This window comes from Salmo salar, chromosome 10, assembly GCF_965601325.2.
Source record: "Salmo salar chromosome 10, fSalSal1, whole genome shotgun sequence".
Classification (NCBI taxonomy): Eukaryota; Metazoa; Chordata; class Actinopteri; order Salmoniformes; family Salmonidae; genus Salmo; species Salmo salar.
The window spans coordinates 3355121-3378674 of record NC_138300.1 but is presented as its reverse complement, the minus strand read 5'-3'; the positions used below and the strand labels follow the sequence as shown (position 1 = coordinate 3378674).

General features: G+C 46.5%; 2 protein-coding genes and 1 non-coding gene across 4 annotated transcripts in view; 1 reads left to right on the top strand and 2 right to left on the bottom strand.

The window, feature by feature from the left end:
• chd1l (chromodomain helicase DNA binding protein 1-like) overlaps nucleotides 1-6365 on the bottom strand; it is a 73441-nt gene extending 67076 nt beyond the window's left edge. For both annotated transcript variants that reach the window (XM_045687232.2, XM_045687233.2), the window contains exons 1-3: nucleotides 6177-6365; nucleotides 3291-3403; nucleotides 2927-3033 (exon numbers count right to left, since the gene is read on the bottom strand). In XM_045687232.2, the coding sequence (XP_045543188.2) occupies nucleotides 2927-3033; nucleotides 3291-3403; nucleotides 6177-6270 (314 nt within the window). In that variant the 5' untranslated portion in view covers nucleotides 6271-6365. The remainder of the gene's footprint in view (nucleotides 1-2926; nucleotides 3034-3290; nucleotides 3404-6176) is intronic.
• Nucleotides 6366-13000: 6635 nt separating this feature from the next.
• Nucleotides 13001-23554, top strand: part of LOC106591638 (mitochondrial import receptor subunit TOM70) — a 147842-nt gene continuing 137288 nt past the window's right edge. The window contains exon 1 of the mRNA XM_082956675.1: nucleotides 13001-13382. Within this exon, the coding sequence (XP_082812801.1) occupies nucleotides 13137-13382 (246 nt within the window). The 5' untranslated portion in view covers nucleotides 13001-13136. The remainder of the gene's footprint in view (nucleotides 13383-23554) is intronic.
• trnai-gau (transfer RNA isoleucine (anticodon GAU)) lies at nucleotides 14007-14080 on the bottom strand. Its single transcript has one exon. It is a non-coding gene; the product is annotated as a tRNA-Ile (tRNA).

Here is a 23554-nt window from a genome sequence, read left to right as displayed (position 1 = left end):
CATGACACCAAGTCATTATGTAGCATGGCACCAAGTCATTATGTAGCATGGCACCAAGTCATTACGTAGCATGGCACCAAGTCATTACGTAGCATGGCACCAAGTCATTACGTAGCATGGCACCAAGTCATTACGTAGCATGGCACCAAGTCATTACCTAGCATGGCACCAAGTCATTACCTAGCATGGCACCAAGTCATTACATAGCGTGACACCAAGTCATTACATAGCGTGACACCAAGTCATTACGTAACGTGACACCAAGTCATTACGTAGCATGACACCAAGTCATTACGTAACGTGACACCAAGTCATTACATAGCGTGACACCAAGTCATTTACGTAACATGACACCAAGTAATTTACGTAACGTGACACCAAGTCATTTACGTAACGTGACACCAAGTCATTTACGTAACGTGACACCAAGTCATTTACGTAACGTGACACCAAGTCATTTACGTAACGTGACACCAAGTCATTTACGTAACGTGACACCAAGTCATTTACGTAACGTGACACCAAGTCATTTACGTAACGTGACACCAAGTCATTTACGTAACGTGACACCAAGTCATTTACGTAACGTGACACCAAGTCATTACGTAGCGTGACACCAAGTCATTACGTAGCGTGACACCAAGTCATTACGTAGCGTGACACCAAGTCATTACGTAGCGTGACACCAAGTCATTACGTAGCGTGACACCAAGTCATTACGTAGCGTGACACCAAGTCATTACGTAGCGTGACACCAAGTCATTACGTAGCGTGACACCAAGTCATTACGTAGCGTGACACCAAGTCCTTACGTAGCGTGACACCAAGTCCTTACGTAGCGTGACACCAAGTCCTTACGTAGCGTGACACCAAGTCATTACGTAGCGTGACACCAAGTCATTACGTAGCGTGACACCAAGTCATTACGTAGCGTGACACCAAGTCATTACGTAGCGTGACACCAAGTCATTACGTAGCATGACACCAAGTCATTGCGGAACGTGACACCAAGTCATTACGTAGCGTGACACCAAGTCATTACGTAGCATGACACCAAGTCATTGTGGAACATGACACCAAGTCATTGTGGAACATGACACCAAGTCATTGCGGAACGTGACACCAAGTCATTACGTAGCGTGACACCAAGTCATTACGTAGCATGACACCAAGTCATTGTGGAACATGACACCAAGTCATTGTGGAACATGATACCAAGTCATTACGTAGCATGACACCAAGTCATTATGTAACATGACACCAAGTCATTACGTAGCATGACACCAAGTCATTACGTAGCATGACACCAAGTCATTACGTAGCATGACACCAAGTCATTACGTAGCATGACACCAAGTCATTACGTAGCATGACACCAAGTCATTACGTAGCATGACACCAAGTCATTACGTAGCATGACACCAAGTCATTACGTAGCATGACACCAAGTCATTACGTAGCATGACACCAAGTCATTACGTAGCATGACACCAAGTCATTACGTAACATGACACCAAGTCATTACGTAACATGACACCAAGTCATTGTGGAACATGACACCAAGTCATTACGTAGCATGACACCAAGTCATTACGTAGCATGGCACCAAGTCATTACGTAGCATGGCACCAAGTCATTACGTAGCATGGCACCAAGTCATTACCTAGCATGGCACCAAGTCATTACCTAGCATGGCACCAAGTCATTACATAGCGTGGCACCAAGTCATTACATAGCGTGACACCAAGTCATTTACGTAGCGTGACACCAAGTCATTTACGTAACGTGACACCAAGTCATTACGTAGCGTGACACCAAGTCATTACGTAGCGTGACACCAAGTCATTACGTAGCATGACACCAAGTCATTACGTAGCATGACACCAAGTCATTGTGGAACATGACACCAAGTCATTACGTAGCATGACACCAAGTCATTACGTAACATGACACCAAGTCATTACTTAACATGACACTAAGTCATTACGTAGCATGACACCAAGTCATTACGTAACATGACACCAAGTCATTACTTAACATGACACTAAGTCATTACGTAGCATGACACCAAGTCATTACGTAACATGACACCAAGTCATTACATAACATGACACCAAGTCATTACGTAGCATGACACCAAGTCATTACGTAGCATGACACCAAGTCATTACGTAGCATGACACCAAGTCATTACGTAGCATGACACCAAGTCATTACGTAGCATGACACCAAGTCATTACGTAGCGTGACACCAAGTCATTACGTAGCGTGACACCAAGTCATTACGTAGCATGACACCAAGTCATTACGTAACATGACACCAAGTCATTGTGGAACATGACACCAAGTCATTACATAGCATGACACCAAGTCATTACGTAACATGACACCAAGTCATTACGTAGCGTGACACCAAGTCATTACGTAGCATGACACCAAGTCATTACGTAACATGACACCAAGTCATTGTGGAACATGACACCAAGTCATTGTGGAACATGACACCAAGTCATTACATAGCATGACACCAAGTCATTACGTAGCATGACACCAAGTCATTACGTAGCATGACACCAAGTCATTACGTAACATGACACCAAGTCATTACGTAACATGACACCAAGTCATTACTTAACATGACACTAAGTCATTACGTAGCATGACACCAAGTCATTACGTAGCATGACACCAAGTCATTACGTAACATGACACCAAGTCATTACGTAACATGACACCAAGTCATTACGTAACATGACACCAAGTCATTACGTAGCATGACACTAATTCCCCCTATGACCTGGGCACCATTAGTTTACAGGGATCTGGTCAACAGTAGTGCGCTAAATAGGGAACGGTGGACATCTGCAGTGAAGCCTAATAAGGCTGTTGCGTTATCTGACATAAGACAAATGGTTGTTCTCCTCACCATTTCATCTCGCTCCTCCAGTTGTCCATGACAGACAGTGGGCTGAGGACCAGGAACGGGCCGTCCTGCCGCAGGGCCCCTCTCATGTACAATAGCAGAGAGATGGTCTGAGTGAAGGGCAAAACAGACAAGACAACAGAACAACATCAGAAGAATCCATATTATTGCCTTGGAATATAGTAAAGAAAATACACCTGAACCTTTAATTCCAATAAGTATTAAAAGGTGATAGTATCTATATGGATGTCCTCCAGAACTAATATGAATGTATCCCAAATGGCAACCTATTCCCTATATAGTGTACTACTTTTGGACAGAGCCCTAGCTCTAGGCTGCCATTTAGGGGAAGAAAACAACCTCTCACCTGGCAGGTCTTGCCCAGGCCCATCTCATCTCCTAGGATACATCCCTGCTGGTTGGCCAGGCACTGAGTGAGCCACTGCACTCCGTCCAGCTGATAGGCTCGCAACTGAATCCCTGAAGGAAGCAACAACATTGATTGGCTGGACGCAAGTCTGAGTCTAATTTCGGAACAAAAATGCTATTGGGAGAGATAAGTCCAAGTAGTTGTGGCTCAGTTGGTAGAGCATGGTGTGTGCAACGCCAGGGTTGTGGGTTCGATTCCCACTGGGGGCCAGTACAAAAAAATGCATGAAATGAAATGAATGTATTCACTACTGTAAGTCGCTCTGGATAAGAGCGTCTGCTAAATGACTAAAATGTAAAATGTAGTTAGCAAGACTCTTTAGGACATCATATTCATCTGGCACATTCCTGAAGAATTCTGTTACACTTTTACGTTAAGTAGTGACGCTACCGACAGAGTTGGGGATGCTATTCTGAAAATAGAGTTTACCAAGTTATCAGTTACTTCACACTAGAAGTTAACACTAAATATACCCTTTAAAAATATAGTTTAATTAACTAAAGTTAATATAAATTACTGAACTAAAGTTAATATAGTTTACTGAACTAAAGTTAATATAAATTACTGAACTAAAGTTAATAAAGTTTACTGAACTAAAGTTAATAAAGTTTACTGAACTAAAGTTAATAAAGTTTACTGAACTAAAGTTAATTTGAAAATTATTCTAAATATGAAATGTCATAGAACACAAATGGCAATGGAGATCGCTCTAGAGCCAGTTCATCGCTCTAGACCCAGTTCATCGCTCTAGACCCAGTTCATCGCTCTAGACCCAGTTCATCGCTCTAGACCCAGTTCATCGCTCTAGACCCAGTTCATCGCTCTAGACCCAGTTCATCGCTCTAGACTCAATTCATCGCTCTAGATCATCGCTCTAGACCCAGTTCATCGCGCTAGACCCAGTTCATCGCTTTAGACCCAGTTCATCGCTCTAGACCCAGTTCATCGCTCTAGACTCAGTTCATCGCTCTAGATCATCGCTCTAGATCATCGCTCTAGAGCCAGTTCATCGCTCTAGAGCCAGTTCATCGCTCTAGACCCAGTTCATCGCTCTAGACCCAGTTCATCGCTCTAGACCCAGTTCATCGCTCTAGACTCAGTTCATCGCTCTAGATCATCGCTCTAGACCCAGTTCATCGCGCTAGACCCAGTTCATCGCTTTAGACCCAGTTCATCGCTCTAGACCCAGTTCATCGCTCTAGACCCAGTTCATCGCTCTAGACTCAGTTCATCGCTCTAGATCATCGCTCTAGAGCCAGTTCATCGCTCTAGAGCCAGTTAACAGAATGTGTAGTTTATCCTATTTCAGAGTTTGGCATGGTCTGATTTCAAAAAAGAAAGGAAATGATTGCATTTTCTGCCATATTTCTTCTTTTTTGCAGAAAATGTAGTGTAGTTCCAGTAGTTAGCTACACTGCTACAAGGCACACAAAAAAAGTAGCTAATTAATCTAACTACTGAAAACACCACCAAAGATGTGATTTCTTTCTCTAGCGAATGACAGCAAGGCACTACAGAGAGTAGTGCGTACAGCCCAGTACATCACTGGGCCAAGCTTCCTGCCATCCAGGACCTTTATACCAGGCGGTGTCAGAGGAAGGCACTAAAAATTGTCAATCACTCCAGCCACCCTAATCATAGACTGTTCTCTCTGCTACCGCACGGCAAGCGGTACCAGAGCTCCAAGTCTAGGTCCAAGAGGCTTCTAAACAGCTTCCATCCCCAAGCCATAGGACTCCTGAACAGCTAATCAAATGGCTACCCAGACTATTTGCATTGCCCCCTCCCCCCTCTACACTGCTGCTACTCTCTGTTATTATCGATGCGTAAGTCACTTTAATAAATCTACCTACATGTACATATTATCTCAATTACCTCGTCACCGGTGCCCCCTCACATTGACTCTGTACCGGTACCCCCTGTATATAGCCTACACATTGACTCTGTACCGGTACCCCCTGTATATAGCCTCCACATAGACTCTGTACCGGTACCCCCCTGTATATAGCCTCCACATTGACTCTGTACCGGTACCCCCCTGTATATAGCCTCCACATTGACTCTGTACCGGTACCCCCCCTGTATATAGCCTCCACATTGACTCTGTACCGGTACCCCCTGTATATAGCCTCCACATTGACTCTGTACCGGTATCCCCTGTATATAGCCTCCACATTGACTCTGTACCGGTACCCCCCCTGTATATAGCCTCCACATTGACTCTGTACCGGTACCCCCTGTATATAGCCTCCACATTGACTCTGTACCGGTACCCCCTGTATATAGCCTCCACATTGACTCTGTACCGTAACACCCTGTATATAGCCCCCCATGACTCTGTACCGGTACCCCCTGTATATAGCCCCCACATTGACTCTGTACCGTAATACCCTGTATATAGCCTCCACATTGACTCTGTACCGTAACACCCTGTATATAGCCTCGCTATTGTTATTTAATGCTGCTCTTTAATTATTTCTTATCTCTTACTTTTTTTTTTAAGGTATTTTCTTAAAACGACATTGTTGGTTAAAAGCTTGTAATTAAGCATTATATTCGGCGCATGTGACAAATAAAAATTGATTGAGTTCAACTAATACCACCAAGCTACGGCAAATGTCGTTTAATTACTAGTTGAACACTGCCAGTGCTTACTAACACGTTAGGTTGCTAGCTAAATTTTTAAAAAAAATTAAAGTTAGACTGCTAGCTAGCTACTACAGATCCAGTGTGTTGGGCATGGCGGTAAATACCAGAACCAGTCTCTGTCGTAGGCTAACCATTAACTTACATTAACTTTGGCCACCATTCCCCACCACAAACCTTGCAAACCCCACTTCTGCAAATCTTTTTCAGTCAGACTGTTCTTGGTTTCTTCCGGTATGCTCGTTTTTATTTTCTGTGGGAAACTCGCCATATTTCCAAAAGCAGAGGAAAGTTGTAGAGAAACAACAAGGAAGGAAGTTTAGCGCCAAACATTGTTTACTTCCTGATCAGATGAGCGGCTGCTTCTTCTTCTTCTCCTCCTTTGATGAGGTTTAACGGCTGTTGGCCTCCAATAAACGTTGCATTACCGCCACCAACTATACTGGAGTATAAGTCCTTTTTAATTTGCATGAAAAAAGGAAAATAAATCAAGAAATTCCCTACCATCCAGTGCTTAATGTGATCCGGCAATAATAGGATTCGGCACCTCTAAGTTTTGGTCTGTTTCATTCAGGAACCTATTTGTGAGGATCTAGTACCTTTCGTGGCATGACATTTTTTTCCCAACGTTTGCAACGTACAAATTCGAATAAAAGCAGTCAGTGTTAATTCGAGTTGCCTCCTCATTAATTCTCCTGCCCCCCTAAAAAAAACATAGCCTAATGTGAAAATGTAGATTTTCAGCCCGCACCTGATTTTCTAAGAATGTATTCGGGCTGGGCCTAGCTCTGGTTTATTGTAACCGAGAGACCAACTCATGGTAGTTGCTGTGGTGTGAGATGAGAGAGAGAAGCTTGACTGTATTTCTTACAGAACCAGAATGAGATTCCCTTTCTGTGATCCATTTCCCTCTCTCTGCTCTGATAGACATGAGTCTGCAACTACCATCTCTCCAGTGTTGTCCTTCATGTATTACCTGATAGAATCATAGCCATGGGAAGGAAGGGCCCTTCATAATTTATTACCTGATAGAATCATAGCCATGGGATGGGTCCTTCATAATTTATTACCTGATAGAATCATAGCCATGGGAAGGGTCCTTCATCATTTATTACCTGATAGAATCATAGCCATGGGAAGGAAGGGTCCTTCATCATTTATTACCTGATAGAATCCTAGCCATGGGAAGGGTCCTTCATCATTTATTACCTGATAGAATCATAGCCATGGGAAGGAAGGGCCCTTCATCATTTATTACCTGATAGAATCATAGCCATGGGAAGGAAGGGTCCTTCATCATTTATTACCTGATAGAATCATAGCCATGGGAAGGAAGGGTCCTTCATCATTTATTACCTGATAGAATCATAGCCATGGGAAGGAAGGGTCCTTCATCATTTATTACCTGATAGAATCCTAGCCATGGGAAGGAAGGGTCCTTCATCATTTATTACCTGATAGAATCCTAGCCATGGGAAGGAAGGGTCCTTCATCATTTATTACCTGATAGAATCCTACCCATGGGAAGGAAGGGCCCTTCATCATTTATTACCTGATAGAATCATAGCCATGGGAAGGGTCCTTCATCATTTATTACCTGATAGAATCATAGCCATGGGAAGGGTCCTTCATCATTTGTTACCTGATAGAATCCTAGCCATGGGAAGGAAGGGTCCTTCATCATTTATTACCTGATAGAATCATAGCCATGGGAAGGAAGGGTCCTTCATCATTTATTACCTGATAGAATCATAGCCATGGGAAGGAAGGGTCCTTCATCATTTATTACCTGATAGAATCATAGCCATGGGAAGGAAGGGCCCTTCATCATTTATTACCTGATAGAATCATAGCCATGGGAAGGAAGGGCCCTTCATCATTTATTACCTGATAGAATCATAGCCATGGGAAGGAAGGGCCCTTCATCATTTATTACCTGATAGAATCATAGCCATGGGAAGGAAGGGTCCTTCATCATTTATTACCTGATAGAATCATAGCCATGGGAAGGAAGGGTCCTTCATCATTTATTACCTGATAGAATCATAGCCATGGGAAGGAAGGGTCCTTCATCATTTATTACCTGATAGAATCATAGCCATGGGAAGGGTCTCGGTGGAGCTAACACATCCCTGATAAATTGAAATACATTTGGCCAAAGTTATAGAGTTACTGCTGTCTGTTCAGAAATAAATGAAATATTTCAGAATACTACAACAGGAATAGGCATTTATTTATTATAATGCAGCTGTGGATTATGTGTCGCTTATCAAATAGGTCAGTGAAGAAGGCACAGTGATGCAGAAACGTTGGTGTTTTACCCAATAGACTACTGAGAGTTTATATATAGAGAGTTTATATATAGAGTTTGTATATATAGAGTTTATATATAGAGTTTATATATAGAGAGTTTATATATAGAGAGTTTATATATATAGAGAGAGTTTGTATATATAGAGAGTTTGTATATATAGAGTTTATACATTGAGAGTTTATATAGAGAGTTTGTATATATAGAGAGTTTGTATATGGGATATATATGTATATATTTCCGGAGACACCTGAAACCCCACCTCTTTAAGGAATACCTAGGATAGGATAAAGTAATCCTTCTAACCCCCCCCCCCCCTTAAAAGATTTAGATGCACTATTGTAAAGTGGTTGTTCCACTGGATATCATAAGGTGAATGCACCAATTTGTAAGTCGCTCTGGATAAGAGCGTCTGCTAAATGACTTAAATGTAATGTAAATGTAAATGTAATGTATATATAGAGTTTATATATAGAGTTTATATATAGAAAGTTTGTATATAGAAAGTTTGTATATTTAGAGTTTATATATAGTTTATATATAGAGAGTCTATATATAGAATTTATATATAGAGAGTTTATATATATAGAGTTTATATATAGAGTTTATATATATAGAGTTTATATATATATATATATATATATATATATAGAGAGAGTTTATATATAGAGTTTGTATATATAGAGTTTATATATATCGAGTTTATCTATAGAGTTTGTATATATAGAGTTTATATAGAGAGAGTTTGTATATATAGAGTTTATATATAGAGAGTTTATATATAGAGAGTTTATATATATAGAGTTTATATATAGAGAGTTTATATATATAGAGTTTATATATAGAGTTTGTATATAGAGAGTTTATATACACTGCTCAAAAAAATAAAGGTAACACTTAAACAACACAATGTAACTCCTAGTCAATCAAACTTCTGTGAAATCAAACTGTCCACTTAGGAAGCAACACTGATTGACAATACATTTCACATGCTGTTGTGCAAGTGGAATAGACAACAGGTGGAAATTATAGGCAATTAGCAAGACACCCCCAATAAAGGAGTGGTTCTGCAGGTGGGGACCACAGACCACTTCTCAGTTCCTATGCTTCCTGGCTGATGTTTTGGTCACTTTTGAATGCTGGCGGTGCTTTCACTCTAGTGGTAGCATGAGACGGAGTCTACAACCCACACAAGTGGCTCAGGTAGTGCAGCTCATCCAGGATGGCACTTCAATACGAGCTGTGGCAAGAAGGTTTGCTGTGTCAGTCAGCGTAGTATCCAGAGCATGGAGGCGCTACCAGGAGACAGGCCAGTACATCAGGAGACGTGGAGGAGGCCGTAGGAGGGCAACAACCCAGCAGCAGGACCGCTACCTCTGCCTTTGTGCAAGGAGGAGCAGGAGAAGCACTGCCAGAGCCTTGCAAAATGACCTCCAGCAGGCCACAAATGTGCATGTGTCTGCTTAAACGATCAGAAACAGACTCCATGAGGGTGGTATGAGGGCCCGACGTCCACAGGTGGGGGTTGTGCTTACTGCCCAACACCGTGCAGGACGTTTGGCATTTGTCAGAGAACACCAAGATTGGCAAATTCGCCACTGGCGCCCTGTGCTCTTCACAGATGAAAGCAGGTTCACACTGAGCACGTGACAGACGTGACAGAGTCTGGAGACGCCGTGGAGAACGTTCTGCTGCCTGCAACATCCTCCAGCATGACCGGTTTGGTGGTGGGTCAGTCATGGTGTGGGGTGGCATTTCTTTGGGGGGGCCGCACAGCCCTCCATGTGCTCGCCAGAGGTAGCCTGACTGCCATTAGGTACCGAGATGAGATCCTCAGACCCCTTGTGAGACCATATGCTGGTGCGGTTGGCCCTGGGTTCCTCCTAATGCAAGACAATGCTAGACCTCATGTGGCTGGAGTGTGTCAGCAGTTCCTGCAAGAGGAAGGCATTGATGTTATGGACTGGCCCGCCCGTTCCCCAGACCTGAATCCAATTGAGCACATCTGGGACATCATGTCTCGCTCCATCCACCAACGCCACGTTGCACCACAGACTGTCCAGGAGTTGGCGGATGCTTTAGTCCAGGTCTGGGAGGAGATCCCTCAGGAGACCATCCGCCACCTCATCAGGAGCATGCCCAGGCGTTGTAGGGAGGTCATACAGGCACGTGGAGGCCACACACACTACTGAGCCTCATTTTGACTTGTTTTAAGGACATTACATCAAAGTTGAATCAGCCTGTAGTGTGGTTTTCCACTTTAATTTTGAGTGTGACTCCAAATCCAGACCTCCATGGGTTGATAAATTGGATTTCCATTGATTATTTTTGTGTGATTTTGTTGTCAGCACATTCAACTATGTAAAGAAAAAAATATTTAATAAGATTATTTCTTTCATTCAGATCTAGGATGTGTTGTTTAAGTGTTCCCTTTATTTTTTTTTTGCAGTATATATAGAGAGTTTATATCCAGTTCGTGGATGTCGGACTACATTCACCAAAATACCAAGTATACAAGCAGTGGACACTATTTATGTACTTTTAGGGCCCATAATGCAATTCTTCAGGAAATGGGCGTGGCTTCATAGCGTTTTCATATTTGAAGAAAATGGCGGAAAATATTCAGCCGAAGTCCAACGAGAGAGGATACAAATTCAATGCTTTAACTAATTATGAGAAATGTTGAGAAAATGTAATAAAGTAACGACTTTTCAAATAAATTACCTTACACGTTATGTTGGCTGACAATTTGTTAGCTACGCTGTCCTTATGAACCACATAGCATATCATTACAGCAGTACGTACCGGTATGTTAGCTAGCTAACTAACTAGCTAGCTAGTTGGCTACTTATACATCAAACTTGCCAGTATATTAACTATAGGCTAACTAACTACCCAACGTTTATTGACTTGATTATTCCCGTCATTGTTAGCTTAGCTAAAGGGTATAGTTTGTGCGTTCGTTCTCAATGGACATTCGAGTGCTTTGGTAACTTCGCTCTGGCTATCTACTCCGACGTTACCAGAGCGCAGAATAACTGATGAATTTACAATATGTCCGGTGTCAGTAAACTTAGCAAAAAAAGCGTAATAAAATTGTTGCCAGCAGCACAGTTACATTCACCAACGCTCTGGATAACATGAAAACTGCCTAACCAGCTCTGCTAGGGGGAGAGTAAAATGGTCAGAGTGGTCTCATTTATGTCTGGAAGTAGCTAGCAAGCTAGCCAATGTTAGCTTGACTGCCGTTGTAAGGTCAGAATGCTCAAATCAACCCAACTCCTGTCCAGTGTGCTCTCCGAGAGCGAAACACTCTGAATTTACAAACGAATAATCTGACAACACTCTGAATTTACAAACAGACAATCTGACAACACTCTGAATTTACAAACGGACAATCTGACAACCCTCTGAATTTACAAACGGACAATCTGACAACACTCTGAATTTACAAACGGACAATCTGACAACAATCTGACAACACTCTGAATTTACAAACGGACAATCTGACAACCCTCTGAATTTACAAACGGACAATCTGACAACGCTCTGAATTTACAAACGGACAATCTGACAACGCTCTGAATTTACAAACGGACAATCTGACAACGCTCTGAATTTACAAACGGACAATCTGACAACCCTCTGAATTTACAAACGGACAATCTGACAACCCTCTGAATTTACAAACGGACAATCTGACAACCCTCTGAATTTACAAACGGACAATCTGACAACCCTCTGAATTTACAAACGGACAATCTGACAACACTCTGAATTTACAAACGGACAATCTGACAACCCTCTGAATTTACAAACGGACAATCTGACAACGCTCTGAATTTACAAACGGACAATCTGGCAACGCTCTGAATATACAAACGGACAATCTGACAACACTCTGAATTTACAAACGGATAATCTGACAACACTCTGAATTTACAAACAGACAATCTGACAACACTCTGAATTTACAAACAGACAATCTGACAATGCTCTGAATTTACAAACGAACAATCTGACAACGCTCTGAATTTACAAACGGACAATCTGACAACCCTCTGAATTTACAAACGGACAATCTGACAACCCTCTGAATTTACAAACGGACAATCTGACAACCCTCTGAATTTATCAGCCCACTCTGGCACTCCAGATTGAATTTAAGAACGCACCCGAAGTTGTAAAATGTATAACTAGTCATTTGTTTTGCTAACTAGCTAGCAAGAGGTTGCATAGCAACAGTATCAACTTCCTGTAGACAGGCGAAGAGCCGTAAGCTCAACTGAAAGGATACCTTTCGTTGACAGTATACTAAAATGGAAAAAAAGAGTATATAGTATTAAGTGTATACTCATTAAGTATGTAGTATACAGTATGTTAGTATGGGTATTCGAACACAGCTTTGGTGTCAATATGACACCTTGTTAAAATAAAGGTTAATAACATGAACAGTTTATGTGAGTGTTAAATAACGACCGTATTTATCAGGTGGTAAAGCACAGGTAGTAAAGCACAACAAATACAGACCTAATGTATCGCTCTCATAGTCAAGGTAGGTCTGTTGATATGAATTTGTTACAGCCTCCATTACATACAACGTACACTAGATGGAGTCCTTGGCACCTCATGTCATTTTGTAGTGGTGTTTTTTATTGTTGTTGTCCTGTGTAGTCCGGAAGTACAGAGTACCCCAACCCCGGTTGCAGTTGAACAGCGCCCCGCCAGTATCCCAAGATCCCAGTGTTTCTGCTATAACCTCTCGGTTAACGGAGTGGGTCGTGTAAGCGGTGTGTGTGTGTGTTCTCTCTCTCATTGCATGGTGGATGATGGCCGCTTCAAAGCCCGTTGAGCCGCAGTCCGGGAGCAGTCTCCCCCGCTGGCAGCTGGCCCTCCTGATCGGAACCCCTATAGTGCTGGGTGTAGGAGCCGTTTACCTGTGGAACCGTAACAAGACGAAGGACTCACCGGGGAAACGGAACGGAGAACGGACAACTCCAGAAGGCAGCGCCAGTCCCGTCCAGGGCCAAGACGGAGCAGCTAACCGAGCTAATCGCGAACTAGAGGACATGGTATGAATGTCTGTTTCTCCTGAGATATAACTCTTGATTTATTTCACTTTTCCTGCCCAGACTGGTACTAACTATAACACTACACCCTTGTTCCTTGAGGATCATTTGTTCAGTACGGAAATACATTCAAGGACAGACTGTCAATGAATCCCACCTACAGTTAGCCGCTAACTAGCTAGGTAGTTACCTAGAATGGTTAAAAAAAACACGCCAACTAACGTTAACTAACGTTAACTATGTGCCTAAATAACTATTTTAAAATACAGTAAACTAATGGGGTTACACTAAGTCATATTTAACGTGGTATTGAGAAAAACGTGTAGCTAACTAGCTAGTTGGGTGAACTGAGAGCCAAGCACATGTTTTACTAATGCTATGCTATAGAGCCATCAATAAGTATTCATACCCTTTGACTATTTTATCTTTATTTAACCTTTATTTAACTAGGCAAGTCATGTAAGAACAAATTCTTATTTACAATGAGGGCCTAGGAACAGTGGGTTAACTGCCTTGTTCAGGGACAGAACGACATATTTTTACCTTGTCAGCTCGGGGATTCAATCCAGCAACCTTCCGGTCCAACTCTCGAACCACTAGACTACCTGCCGCCCCCAAAATAGATCCTGGTCAGTACGGGTATCAAACCCGCGACCTTCGCGTTATCAGCATGATGCTCTGACCAACTGAACTAACCGGCCTTTTTTCATTTCCCCTTTATTTAACCAGGTAGGCCAGTTGAGAACAAGTCCTTTATTTAAACCAGGTAGGCCAGTTGAGAACAAGTCCTTTATTTAAACCAGGTAGGCCAGTTGAGAACAAGTCCTTTATTTAAACCAGGTAGGCCAGTTGAGAACAAGTCCTTTATTTAAACCAGGTAGGCCAGTTGAGAACAAGTCCTTTATTTAAACCAGGTAGGCCAGTTGAGAACAAGTCCTTTATTTAACCAGGTAGGCCAGTTGAGAACAAGTCCTTTATTTAACCAGGTAGGCCAGTTGAGAACAAGTCCTTTATTTAAACCAGGTAGGCCAGTTGAGAACAAGTTCTCATTTACAACTGCAAAAAGTTAATTACTTTGCCAAATCTTTTACAGTATTACTTTATTGCCTTGTTGCAAACAGGATACATGGTTTTGAATATTTTTTATTCTGTACAGGCTTCCTTCTTTTCACTCTGTCATTTAGGTTAGTATTGTGGAGTAACTAGAATGTTTTCAGTTTTCTCCTATCACAGCCATTAAACTCTGTAACTGTTTTAAAGTCACCATTAGCCTCGTAGTGAAATCCCTGAGCGGTTTCCTTCTTCTCCGGCAACTGAGTTAGGAAGGACGCCTGTATCTTTGTAGTGACTGGGTGTATTGATACACCATCCAAAGTGTAATTAATAACTTCACCATGCTCAAAGGGATATTCAATATCTTTATTTTTTTTTACATTTTACCCATCTACCAATAGGTGCCCTTCTTTGCGAGGCGTTGGAAAACCTCCCTGGTCTTTGGTTGAATCTGTTTTGAAATTCACTGCTCGACTGAGGGACCTGACAGATGTAGTCATTCAAAATCATGTTACATTACATTTTAGTCATTTAGCAGACGCTCTTATCCAGAGCGACTTACAGTAGTGAATGCATACATTTCATTTTCATTTCATGCATTTTTTTTTTTGTACTGTTAAACACTATTACTGCACACAGTGACTCCATGCAACTTTTAAAACTTGTTAAGCACATTTTTACCCCTGAACTTATTTAGCGGTTCAAGACATATACATTTTACATTTTTTTAATTAATTTGTAACAATTTCAAAAAACATAATTCCTCTTTGACATTATGGGGTATTGTGTGTGTAGGCCAGTGACCAAAACAATCTCAATTGTGTCTCTTTTTTAAATTCAGGCTGTAACAACAAAATGTGGAAAAGGTCAAAGGGTGTGAATATTTTCTGAAGGCATTGAGTCACCTTGCTTTTCCTTTCGTTTACTCGTTAGCTAACAAGTCAATCACCACACACTACGCATGGTCAGAACTCCTGTTCGTTGTAGCTCATTGATTGGTCTCTGGGATTGCCCTTGTTCCCATAGTTGGTAAAGGGGGGACAGATCTTAATTGGTTCAGACAGGGAAGGGTTTGCCTGTCGAACAAAAAGTCTGATCCCGAATCTGCATTTAAGGGTAGCTACATAGTCCTGACTTGTTGTTGTGTTACTTGTTTGTACACATTCACACAACCCAATCAATGTGACAAGTCCACAGTCAGTGTTGTATAGAAACCTCCCAATGCACTGCCTCACTCCATTTTGAGGTAATTTGTAACCTGTTAGCTACACCCAACATGAGTCCACAGTTCAAAGTCTCTCCTCATTTGAATGAATTCACCCACAGAAGTGATCTGTCTGTGACGAGCCTAACGTCTAGCTATCCAGGTGAGCTGCCAATGAGAAAGGCACACAATCATACCATTACTGTGGATTGTCAGATTAATATAATAGTTTGAATAAAACATTTGCGTGGTTTGCAAGAACGATTTCCCTAATAATCCTGTTTACATGGACAGAAATCAGGCTACCTGATGGGACTTCGTCAACCAAAATAAACGTTCTACCACAGCGACCATGTTCTTTTTGGGAAGCCTGTTTGATTTGATAAAATGTGTATGTTTACTAAAATGCATAACCTCACTTGCCCTAAAGAGGGAGGCCCAAGAGGCCCGCTCGCCCTAAAGAGGGAGGCCCACTCGGCTGGTGCTGGCACATGCGCAGATCAAACACACCTCTGGAACGCCTATTAAGAGGTTAACTTGTCCTAATCATTACATTTCCCAGAAAACCAGGTGTTTTAATCAGCGTATGTTTACTTGGATTATTAACCTACGCTGATTTTAAATTACTACTACCATAAGAATGTCTGGGCTGCAGGTCAGCAGGGGGCTCAGTTTACACAAGTCAGCACCATGAAGCCCACTCCTCCCTAATGTCTTTAGGCTTATTTTCAAGCCAACAAGAACCACTCAGCCTGGCTGGATGAATGGTTAGGATGGAGTAGGGGGACAGGATGGATGGTTAGGATGGAGTAGGGGGACAGTCAGGCTGGATGGATGGTTAGGATGGAGTAGGGGGGACAGTCAGGCTGGATGAATGGTTAGGATGGAGTAGGGGGACAGTCAGGATGAATGGTTAGGACGGAGTAGGGGGACAGTCAGGATGAATGGTTAGGACGGAGTAGGGGGGACAGTCTGGCTGGATGGTTAGGACGGAGTAGGGGGGATAGTCAGGCTGGATGGATGATTAGGGACGTGGACTGTAGTATTGACCCGGTAGTTCATGGAGTGTAGTGTTGACCCGGTAGTCCATGGAGTGTAGTGTTGACCCGGTAGTCCATGGAGTGTAGTGTTGACCCGGTAGTCCATGGAGTGTAGTGTTGACCCGGTAGTCCATGGAGTGTAGTGTTGACCCGGTAGTCCATGGAGTGTAGTGTTGACCCGGTAGTCCATGGAGTGTAGTGTTGACCCGGTAGTCCATGGAGTGTAGTGTTGACCCGGTAGTCCATGGAGTGTAGTCTTGATACATACTCTTCCACATTGGGCTTTGCAGTGTTTTTCGGTCTAGTATTAGCCACGCTACAAGCTTGTTGTGAGCTAAAATGAGTTCACAAACACAACCCACACCCCGCTTCCTGAATACACGCTCCACCAGTGAAATGGCACACACAAGCAACACAGACTTTATGACACATGAACCAGTACGATAAACAGAGAGAAGGCAGACAACACAGACTTGATGACACATGAACCAGTATGATAAACAGAGAGAAGGCAGACAACACAGACTTGATGACACATGAACCAGTACGATAAACAGAGAGAAGGCAGACAACACAGACTTGATGACACATGAACCAGTATGATAAACAGAGGGAAGGCAGACAACACAGACTTGATGACACATGAACCAGTATGATAAACAGAGAGAAGGCAGACAACACAGACTTGATGACACATGAACCAGTATGATAAACAGAGAGAAGGCAGACAACACAGACTTGATGACACATGAACCAGTACGATAAACAGAGAGAAGACAGAGAACTAACTCGCTGTGTGAATCCTGACTGCACTGTACTAAACGAGCAGGAGATCACCAACTAGAAAGTTAGTGCTGTGGGTACAAGCAGTTTCTGGGGCAGTACACGCCGTTCGCCGTTTCTGGGGCAGTACAAGCCGTTTCTGGGACAGTAACCCAAAACACTGGTGGAAGATGCATGGGAGAGACAGTGGTAGGAGCATTCTCTTACCCACGGAACGAGCAGACATTGTCCACTGAACCCCCTTTTTCATCCTCAAATTAATCACTTAATCTTACCAAAAACAATTGCCCTGTAGCTAATATTCAACTTTTTGTTCATGAGCAAGTCTTCACTACCTCATTCTACATATAGCTAAGGTTTTTCTGTGGTGGTAGAATCAGTATTTATGAAATTCAATATGTGCACAAATTAGCTAGTTAACGCGTTAGCTAGCTAGCGTCTGCTCGCTGGCTGAACATGTGTCAAACCAATCCGTATGACGGGAAAGGCAGGGATGCTAACAGCGCTAGTTGACACACTCCATGCTGAATACTCCCTCTAGCTAGCTAGTGTAGTGAAGTTGTAGCTAATGCACTAATTCGTTTTCATGATATGTTCTTTAGCTTACTGCTCGCTGTGACGTTATCGCTGATGGGTTCTGACTTCTGAACTTGAAATATCCTTGTTCGTGGTCCTGAGGGAGAGAGGGGAACGCAGAACACGTTATTGTCAGTCTGGTTTCAGTTGTTGTGATTTGAAATACTTGCTACACCACAGGTTAATGGTTATCTGTAGGTGGGGTCAATTAAGGTTGGATATGAGCCAGCGCCTTGGAATGTTACCGAGTAAGGGAAAGGCAATCGCATGGCTGTGGTCACTGATAAGGTTGGAAAGCTGTGGATTAGTGAGGAATCGGGGGCTGAGGTCAGGTCACGTTAAGGGAGAAGGAACCGTTTATTAACGACAACATCACTTTATATCTTTGTTGCTAGGCAGGAAGTTATGTTTAGTGAGAAGGAGGAGACTCCGCCTAAAGGGGGGTTTATATACTTGGGAACATGTCTTTGTCTGTTCAGCTGACCCATTGGGTGAATAAACTTGGTTTGAGCTTTTCCTAGTTGTCTGTTAGATTTAAAAAAAAAACAGAGTAAAATCTAACATCACATTGGCCAAATTTTCCAAAGAAGCGAAGCACCGTGCAAGCTGTCAAATACCTGCTGAGTTTGAGAACTGTCCCGGAACTTTGGTGCCATACAACTTCATGAACAAACTGGAAAACTAGCTACCGTATGGCCGTTCAGACAGGCTAGCGCTGGCCGTATGGCCGTTCAGACAGGCTAGCGCTGGCCGTATGGCCGTTCAGACAGGCTAGCGCTGGCCGTATGGCCGTTCAGACAGGCTAGCGCTGGCCGTATGGCCGTTCAGACAGGCTAGCGCTGGCCGTATGGCCGTTCAGACAGGCTAGCGCTGGCCGCATGGCCGTTCAGACAGGCTAGCGCTGGCCGCATGGCCGTTCAGACAGGCTAGCGCTGGCCGCATGGCCGTTCAGACAGGCTAGCGCTGGCCGCATGGCCGTTCAGACAGGCTAGCGCTGGCCGCATGGCCGTTCAGACAGGCTAGCGCTGGCCGCATGGCCGTTCAGACAGGCTAGGGCGCTGGGCCGGCAGTGGCCGTTCAAACAGGGTAGCACTGGCCATTCAAACAGGCTAGCACTGGCCGCATGGCCGTTCAGACAGGCTAGCACTGGCGGCGTAGGGTGGGCCGTGGGTCAGACAGGCTAGCACTGGCCGTTCAAACAGGCTTGCACTGGCCGTATGGCCGTTCAAACAGGCTAGCGCTGGCCGTTCAAACAGGGTAGCACTGGCCATTCAAACAGGCTAGCGCTGGCCGTATGGCCGTTCAAACAGGCTAGCGCTGGCCGTTCAAACAGGCTAGCACTGGCCGTTCAGACAGGCTAGCACTGGCCGTTCAGACAGGCTAGCACTGGCCGTTCAGACAGGCTAGCACTGGCTGTTCAGACAGGCTAGCACTGGCCGTTCAGACAGGCTAGCACTGGCCGTTCAGACAGGCTAGCACTGGCCGTTCAGACAGGCTAGCACTGGCCGTTCAGACAGGCTAGCACTGGCCGTTTAGCACTGGCTGCGTGGCGGTTCAGACAGGCTAGCACTGGCGGTTCAGACAGGCTAGCACTGGCCGTTCAAACAGGCTAGCACTGGCCGTTCAGACAGGCTAGCACTGGCCGTATGGCCGTTCAGACAGGCTAGCACTGGCCGTATGGCCGTTAAGACAGGCTAGCACTGGCCGTAGGGCCGTTCAGACAGGCTAGCACTGGCCGTAGGGCCGTTCAGACAGGCTAGCACTGGCCGTAGGGCCGTTCAGACAGGCTAGCACTGGCCGTTCAAACAGGCTAGCACTGGCCGTATGGCCGTTCAGACAGGCTAGCACTGGCCGTATGGCCGTTCAGACAGGCTAGCACTGGCCGTATGGCCGTTCAGACAGGCTAGCACTGGCCGTTCAAACAGGCTAGCACTGGCCGTTCAAACAGGCTAGCACTGGCCGTTCAGACAGGCTAGCACTGGCCGTTCGGCCGTTCAGACAGGCTAGCACTGGCCGTATGGCCGTTCAGACGGGCTAGCACTGGCCGTATGGCCGTTCAGACGGGCTAGCACTGGCCGCAAGGCCGTTCAGACGGGCTAGCACTGGCCGCAAGGCCGTTCAGACGGGCTAGCACTGGCCGCAAGGCCGTTCAGACGGGCTAGCACTGGCCGCAAGGCCGTTCAGACGGGCTAGCACTGGCCGCAAGGCCGTTCAGACGGGCTAGCACTGGCCGTTCAGACGGGCTAGCACTGGCCGCAAGGCCGTTCAGACGGGCTAGCACTGGCCGTTCAGACGGGCTAGCACTGGCCGTATGGCCGTTCAGACGGGCTAGCACTGGCCGTATGGACGTTCAGACGGGCTAGCACTGGCCGTATGGACGTTCAGACGGGCTAGCACTGGCCGCAAGGCCGTTCAGACGGGCTAGCACTGGCCGCAAGGCCGTTCAGACGGGCTAGCACTGGCCGCAAGGCCGTTCAGACGGGCTAGCACTGGCCGCAAGGCCGTTCAGACGGGCTAGCACTGGCCGTTCAGACGGGCTAGCACTGGCCGTATGGCCGTTCAGACGGGCTAGCACTGGCCGTATGGCCGTTCAGACAGGCTAGCACTGGCCGTTCAGACAGGCTAGCACTGGCCGTTCAAACAGGCTAGCACTGGCCGTTCAAACAGGCTAGCACTGGCCGTTCAAACAGCCTAGCACTGGCCGTTCAAACAGGCTAGCACTGGCCGTTCAAACAGGCTAGCAATGGCCGTTCAGACGGGCTAGCACTGGCCGCATGGCCGTTCAGATGGGCTAGCACTGGCCGCATGGCCGTTCAGACGGGCTAGCACTGGCCGCATGGCTGTTCAGACGGGCTAGCACTGGCCGCATGGCCGTTCAGACGGGCTAGCACTGGCCGTTCAGACGGGCTAGCACTGGCCGTTCAGACGGGCTAGCACTGGCCGTTCAGACGGGCTAGCACTGGCCGTTCAGACGGGCTAGCACTGGCCGTTCAGACGGGCTAGCACTGGCCGTTCAGACGGGCTAGCACTGGCCGTTCAGACGGGCTAGCACTGGCCGTATGGCCGTTCAGACGGGCTAGCACTGGCCGCATGGCCGTTCAGACGGGCTAGCACTGGCCGTTCAGACGGGCTAGCACTGGCCGTTCAGACGGGCTAGCACTGGACGTTCAGACGGGCTAGCACTGGCCGTTCAGACGGGCTAGCACTGGCCGCATGGCCGTTCAGACGGGCTAGCACTGGCCGCATGGCCGTTCAGACGGGCTAGCACTGGCCGCATGGCCGTTCAGACGGGCTAGCACTGGCCGCATGGCCGTTCAGACGGGCTAGCACTGGCCGCATGGCCGTTCAGACGGGCTAGCACTGGCCGTTCAGACAGGCTAGCACTGGCCGTTCAGACAGGCTAGCACTGGCCGTATGGCCGTTCAGACAGGCTAGCACTGGCCGTTCAGACAGGCTAGCACTGGCCGTTCAAACGGGCTAGCACTGGCCGTTCAGACAGGCTAGCACTGGCCGTATGGCCGTTCAGACGGGCTAGCACTGGCCGCATGGCCGTTCAGACGGGCTAGCACTGGCCGCATGGCCGTTCAGACGGGCTAGCACTGGCCGTTCAGACGGGCTAGCACTGGCCGTTCAGACGGGCTAGCACTGGCCGTTCAGACGGGCTAGCACTGGCCGTTCAGACGGGCTAGCACTGGCCGTTCAGACGGGCTAGCACTGGCCGTTCAGACGGGCTAGCACTGGCCGTTCAGACGGGCTAGCACTGGCCGTTCAGACGGGCTAGCACTGGCCGTTCAGACGGGCTAGCACTGGCCGTATGGCCGTTCAGACGGGCTAGCACTGGCCGCATGGCCGTTCAGACGGGCTAGCACTGGCCGCATGGCCGTTCAGACGGGCTAGCACTGGCCGCATGGCCGTTCAGACGGGCTAGCACTGGCCGCATGGCCGTTCAGACGGGCTAGCACTGGCCGTTCAGACGGGCTAGCACTGGCCGTTCAGACGGGCTAGCACTGGCCGTTCATGGCCGTTCAGACAGGCTAGCACTGGCCGTTCAGACGGGCTAGCACTGGCCGTTCATGGCCGTTCAGACAGGCTAGCACTGGCCGTTCAGACAGGCTAGCACTGGCCGTTCAGACAGGCTAGCACTGGCCGTTCAGACAGGCTAGCACTGGCCGTTCAGACAGGCTAGCACTGGCCGTTCAGACAGGCTAGCACTGGCCGTTCAGACAGGCTAGCGCTGGCCGTATGGCCGTTCAGACAGGCTAGCACTGGCCGTTCAAACAGGTTAGCACTGGCCGTATGGCCGTTCAGACAGGCTAGCACTGGCCGTTCAAACAGGTTAGCACTGGCCTTATGGCCGTTCAAACAGGCTAGCACTGGCCGTTCAAACAGGCTAGCACTGGCCGTTCAAACAGGCTAGCACTGGCCGTTCAAACAGGCTAGCACTGGCCGTTCAAACAGGCTAGCACTGGCCGTTCAAACAGGCTAGCACTGGCCGTTCAAACAGGCTAGCACTGGCCGTTCAAACAGGCTAGCACTGGCCGTTCAAACAGGCTAGCACTGGCCGTATGGCCATTCAGACAGGCTAGCACTGGCCGTATGGCCATTCAGACAGGCTAGCACTGGCCGTTCAAACAGGCTAGCACTGGCCGTTCAAACAGGCTAGCACTGGCCGTTCAAACAGGCTAGCACTGGCCGTTCAAACAGGCTAGCACTGGCCGTTCAAACAGGCTAGCACTGGCCGTATGGCCATTCAGACAGGCTAGCACTGGCCGTATGGCCATTCAGACAGGCTAGCACTGGCCGTTCAAACAGGCTAGCACTGGCCGTTCAAACAGGCTAGCACTGGCCGTTCAAACAGGCTAGCACTGGCCGTATGGCCATTCAGACAGGTTAGCACTGGCCGTATGGCCGTTCAGACAGGTTAGCACTGGCCGTATGGCCGTTCAGACAGGTTAGCACTGGCCGTATGGCCGTTCAAACAGGCTAGCACTGGCCGTTCAAACAGGCTAGCGCTGGCCGTTCAAACAGGCTAGCGCTGGCCGTTCAAACAGGCTAGCGCTGGCCGTTCAAACAGGCTAGCGCTGGCCGTTCAAACAGGCTAGCGCTGGCCGTTCAAACAGGCTAGCGCTGGCCGTTCAAACAGGCTAGCGCTGGCCGTTCAAACAGGCTAGCGCTGGCCGTTCAAACAGGCTAGCGCTGGCCGTTCAAACAGGCTAGCGCTGGCCGTTCGGCCGTTCAGACAGGCTAGCGCTGGCCGTATGGCCGTTCAGACAGGCTAGCGCTGGCCGTATGGCCGTTCAGACAGGCTAGCGCTGGCCGTATGGCCGTTCAGACAGGCTAGCGCTGGCCGTATGGCCGTTCAGACAGGCTAGCGCTGGCCGTTCAGACAGGCTAGCACTGGCCGTTCAAACAGGTTAGCACTGGCCTTATGGCCGTTCAAACAGGCTAGCACTGGCCGTTCAAACAGGCTAGCACTGGCCGTTCAAACAGGCTAGCACTGGCCGTTCAAACAGGCTAGC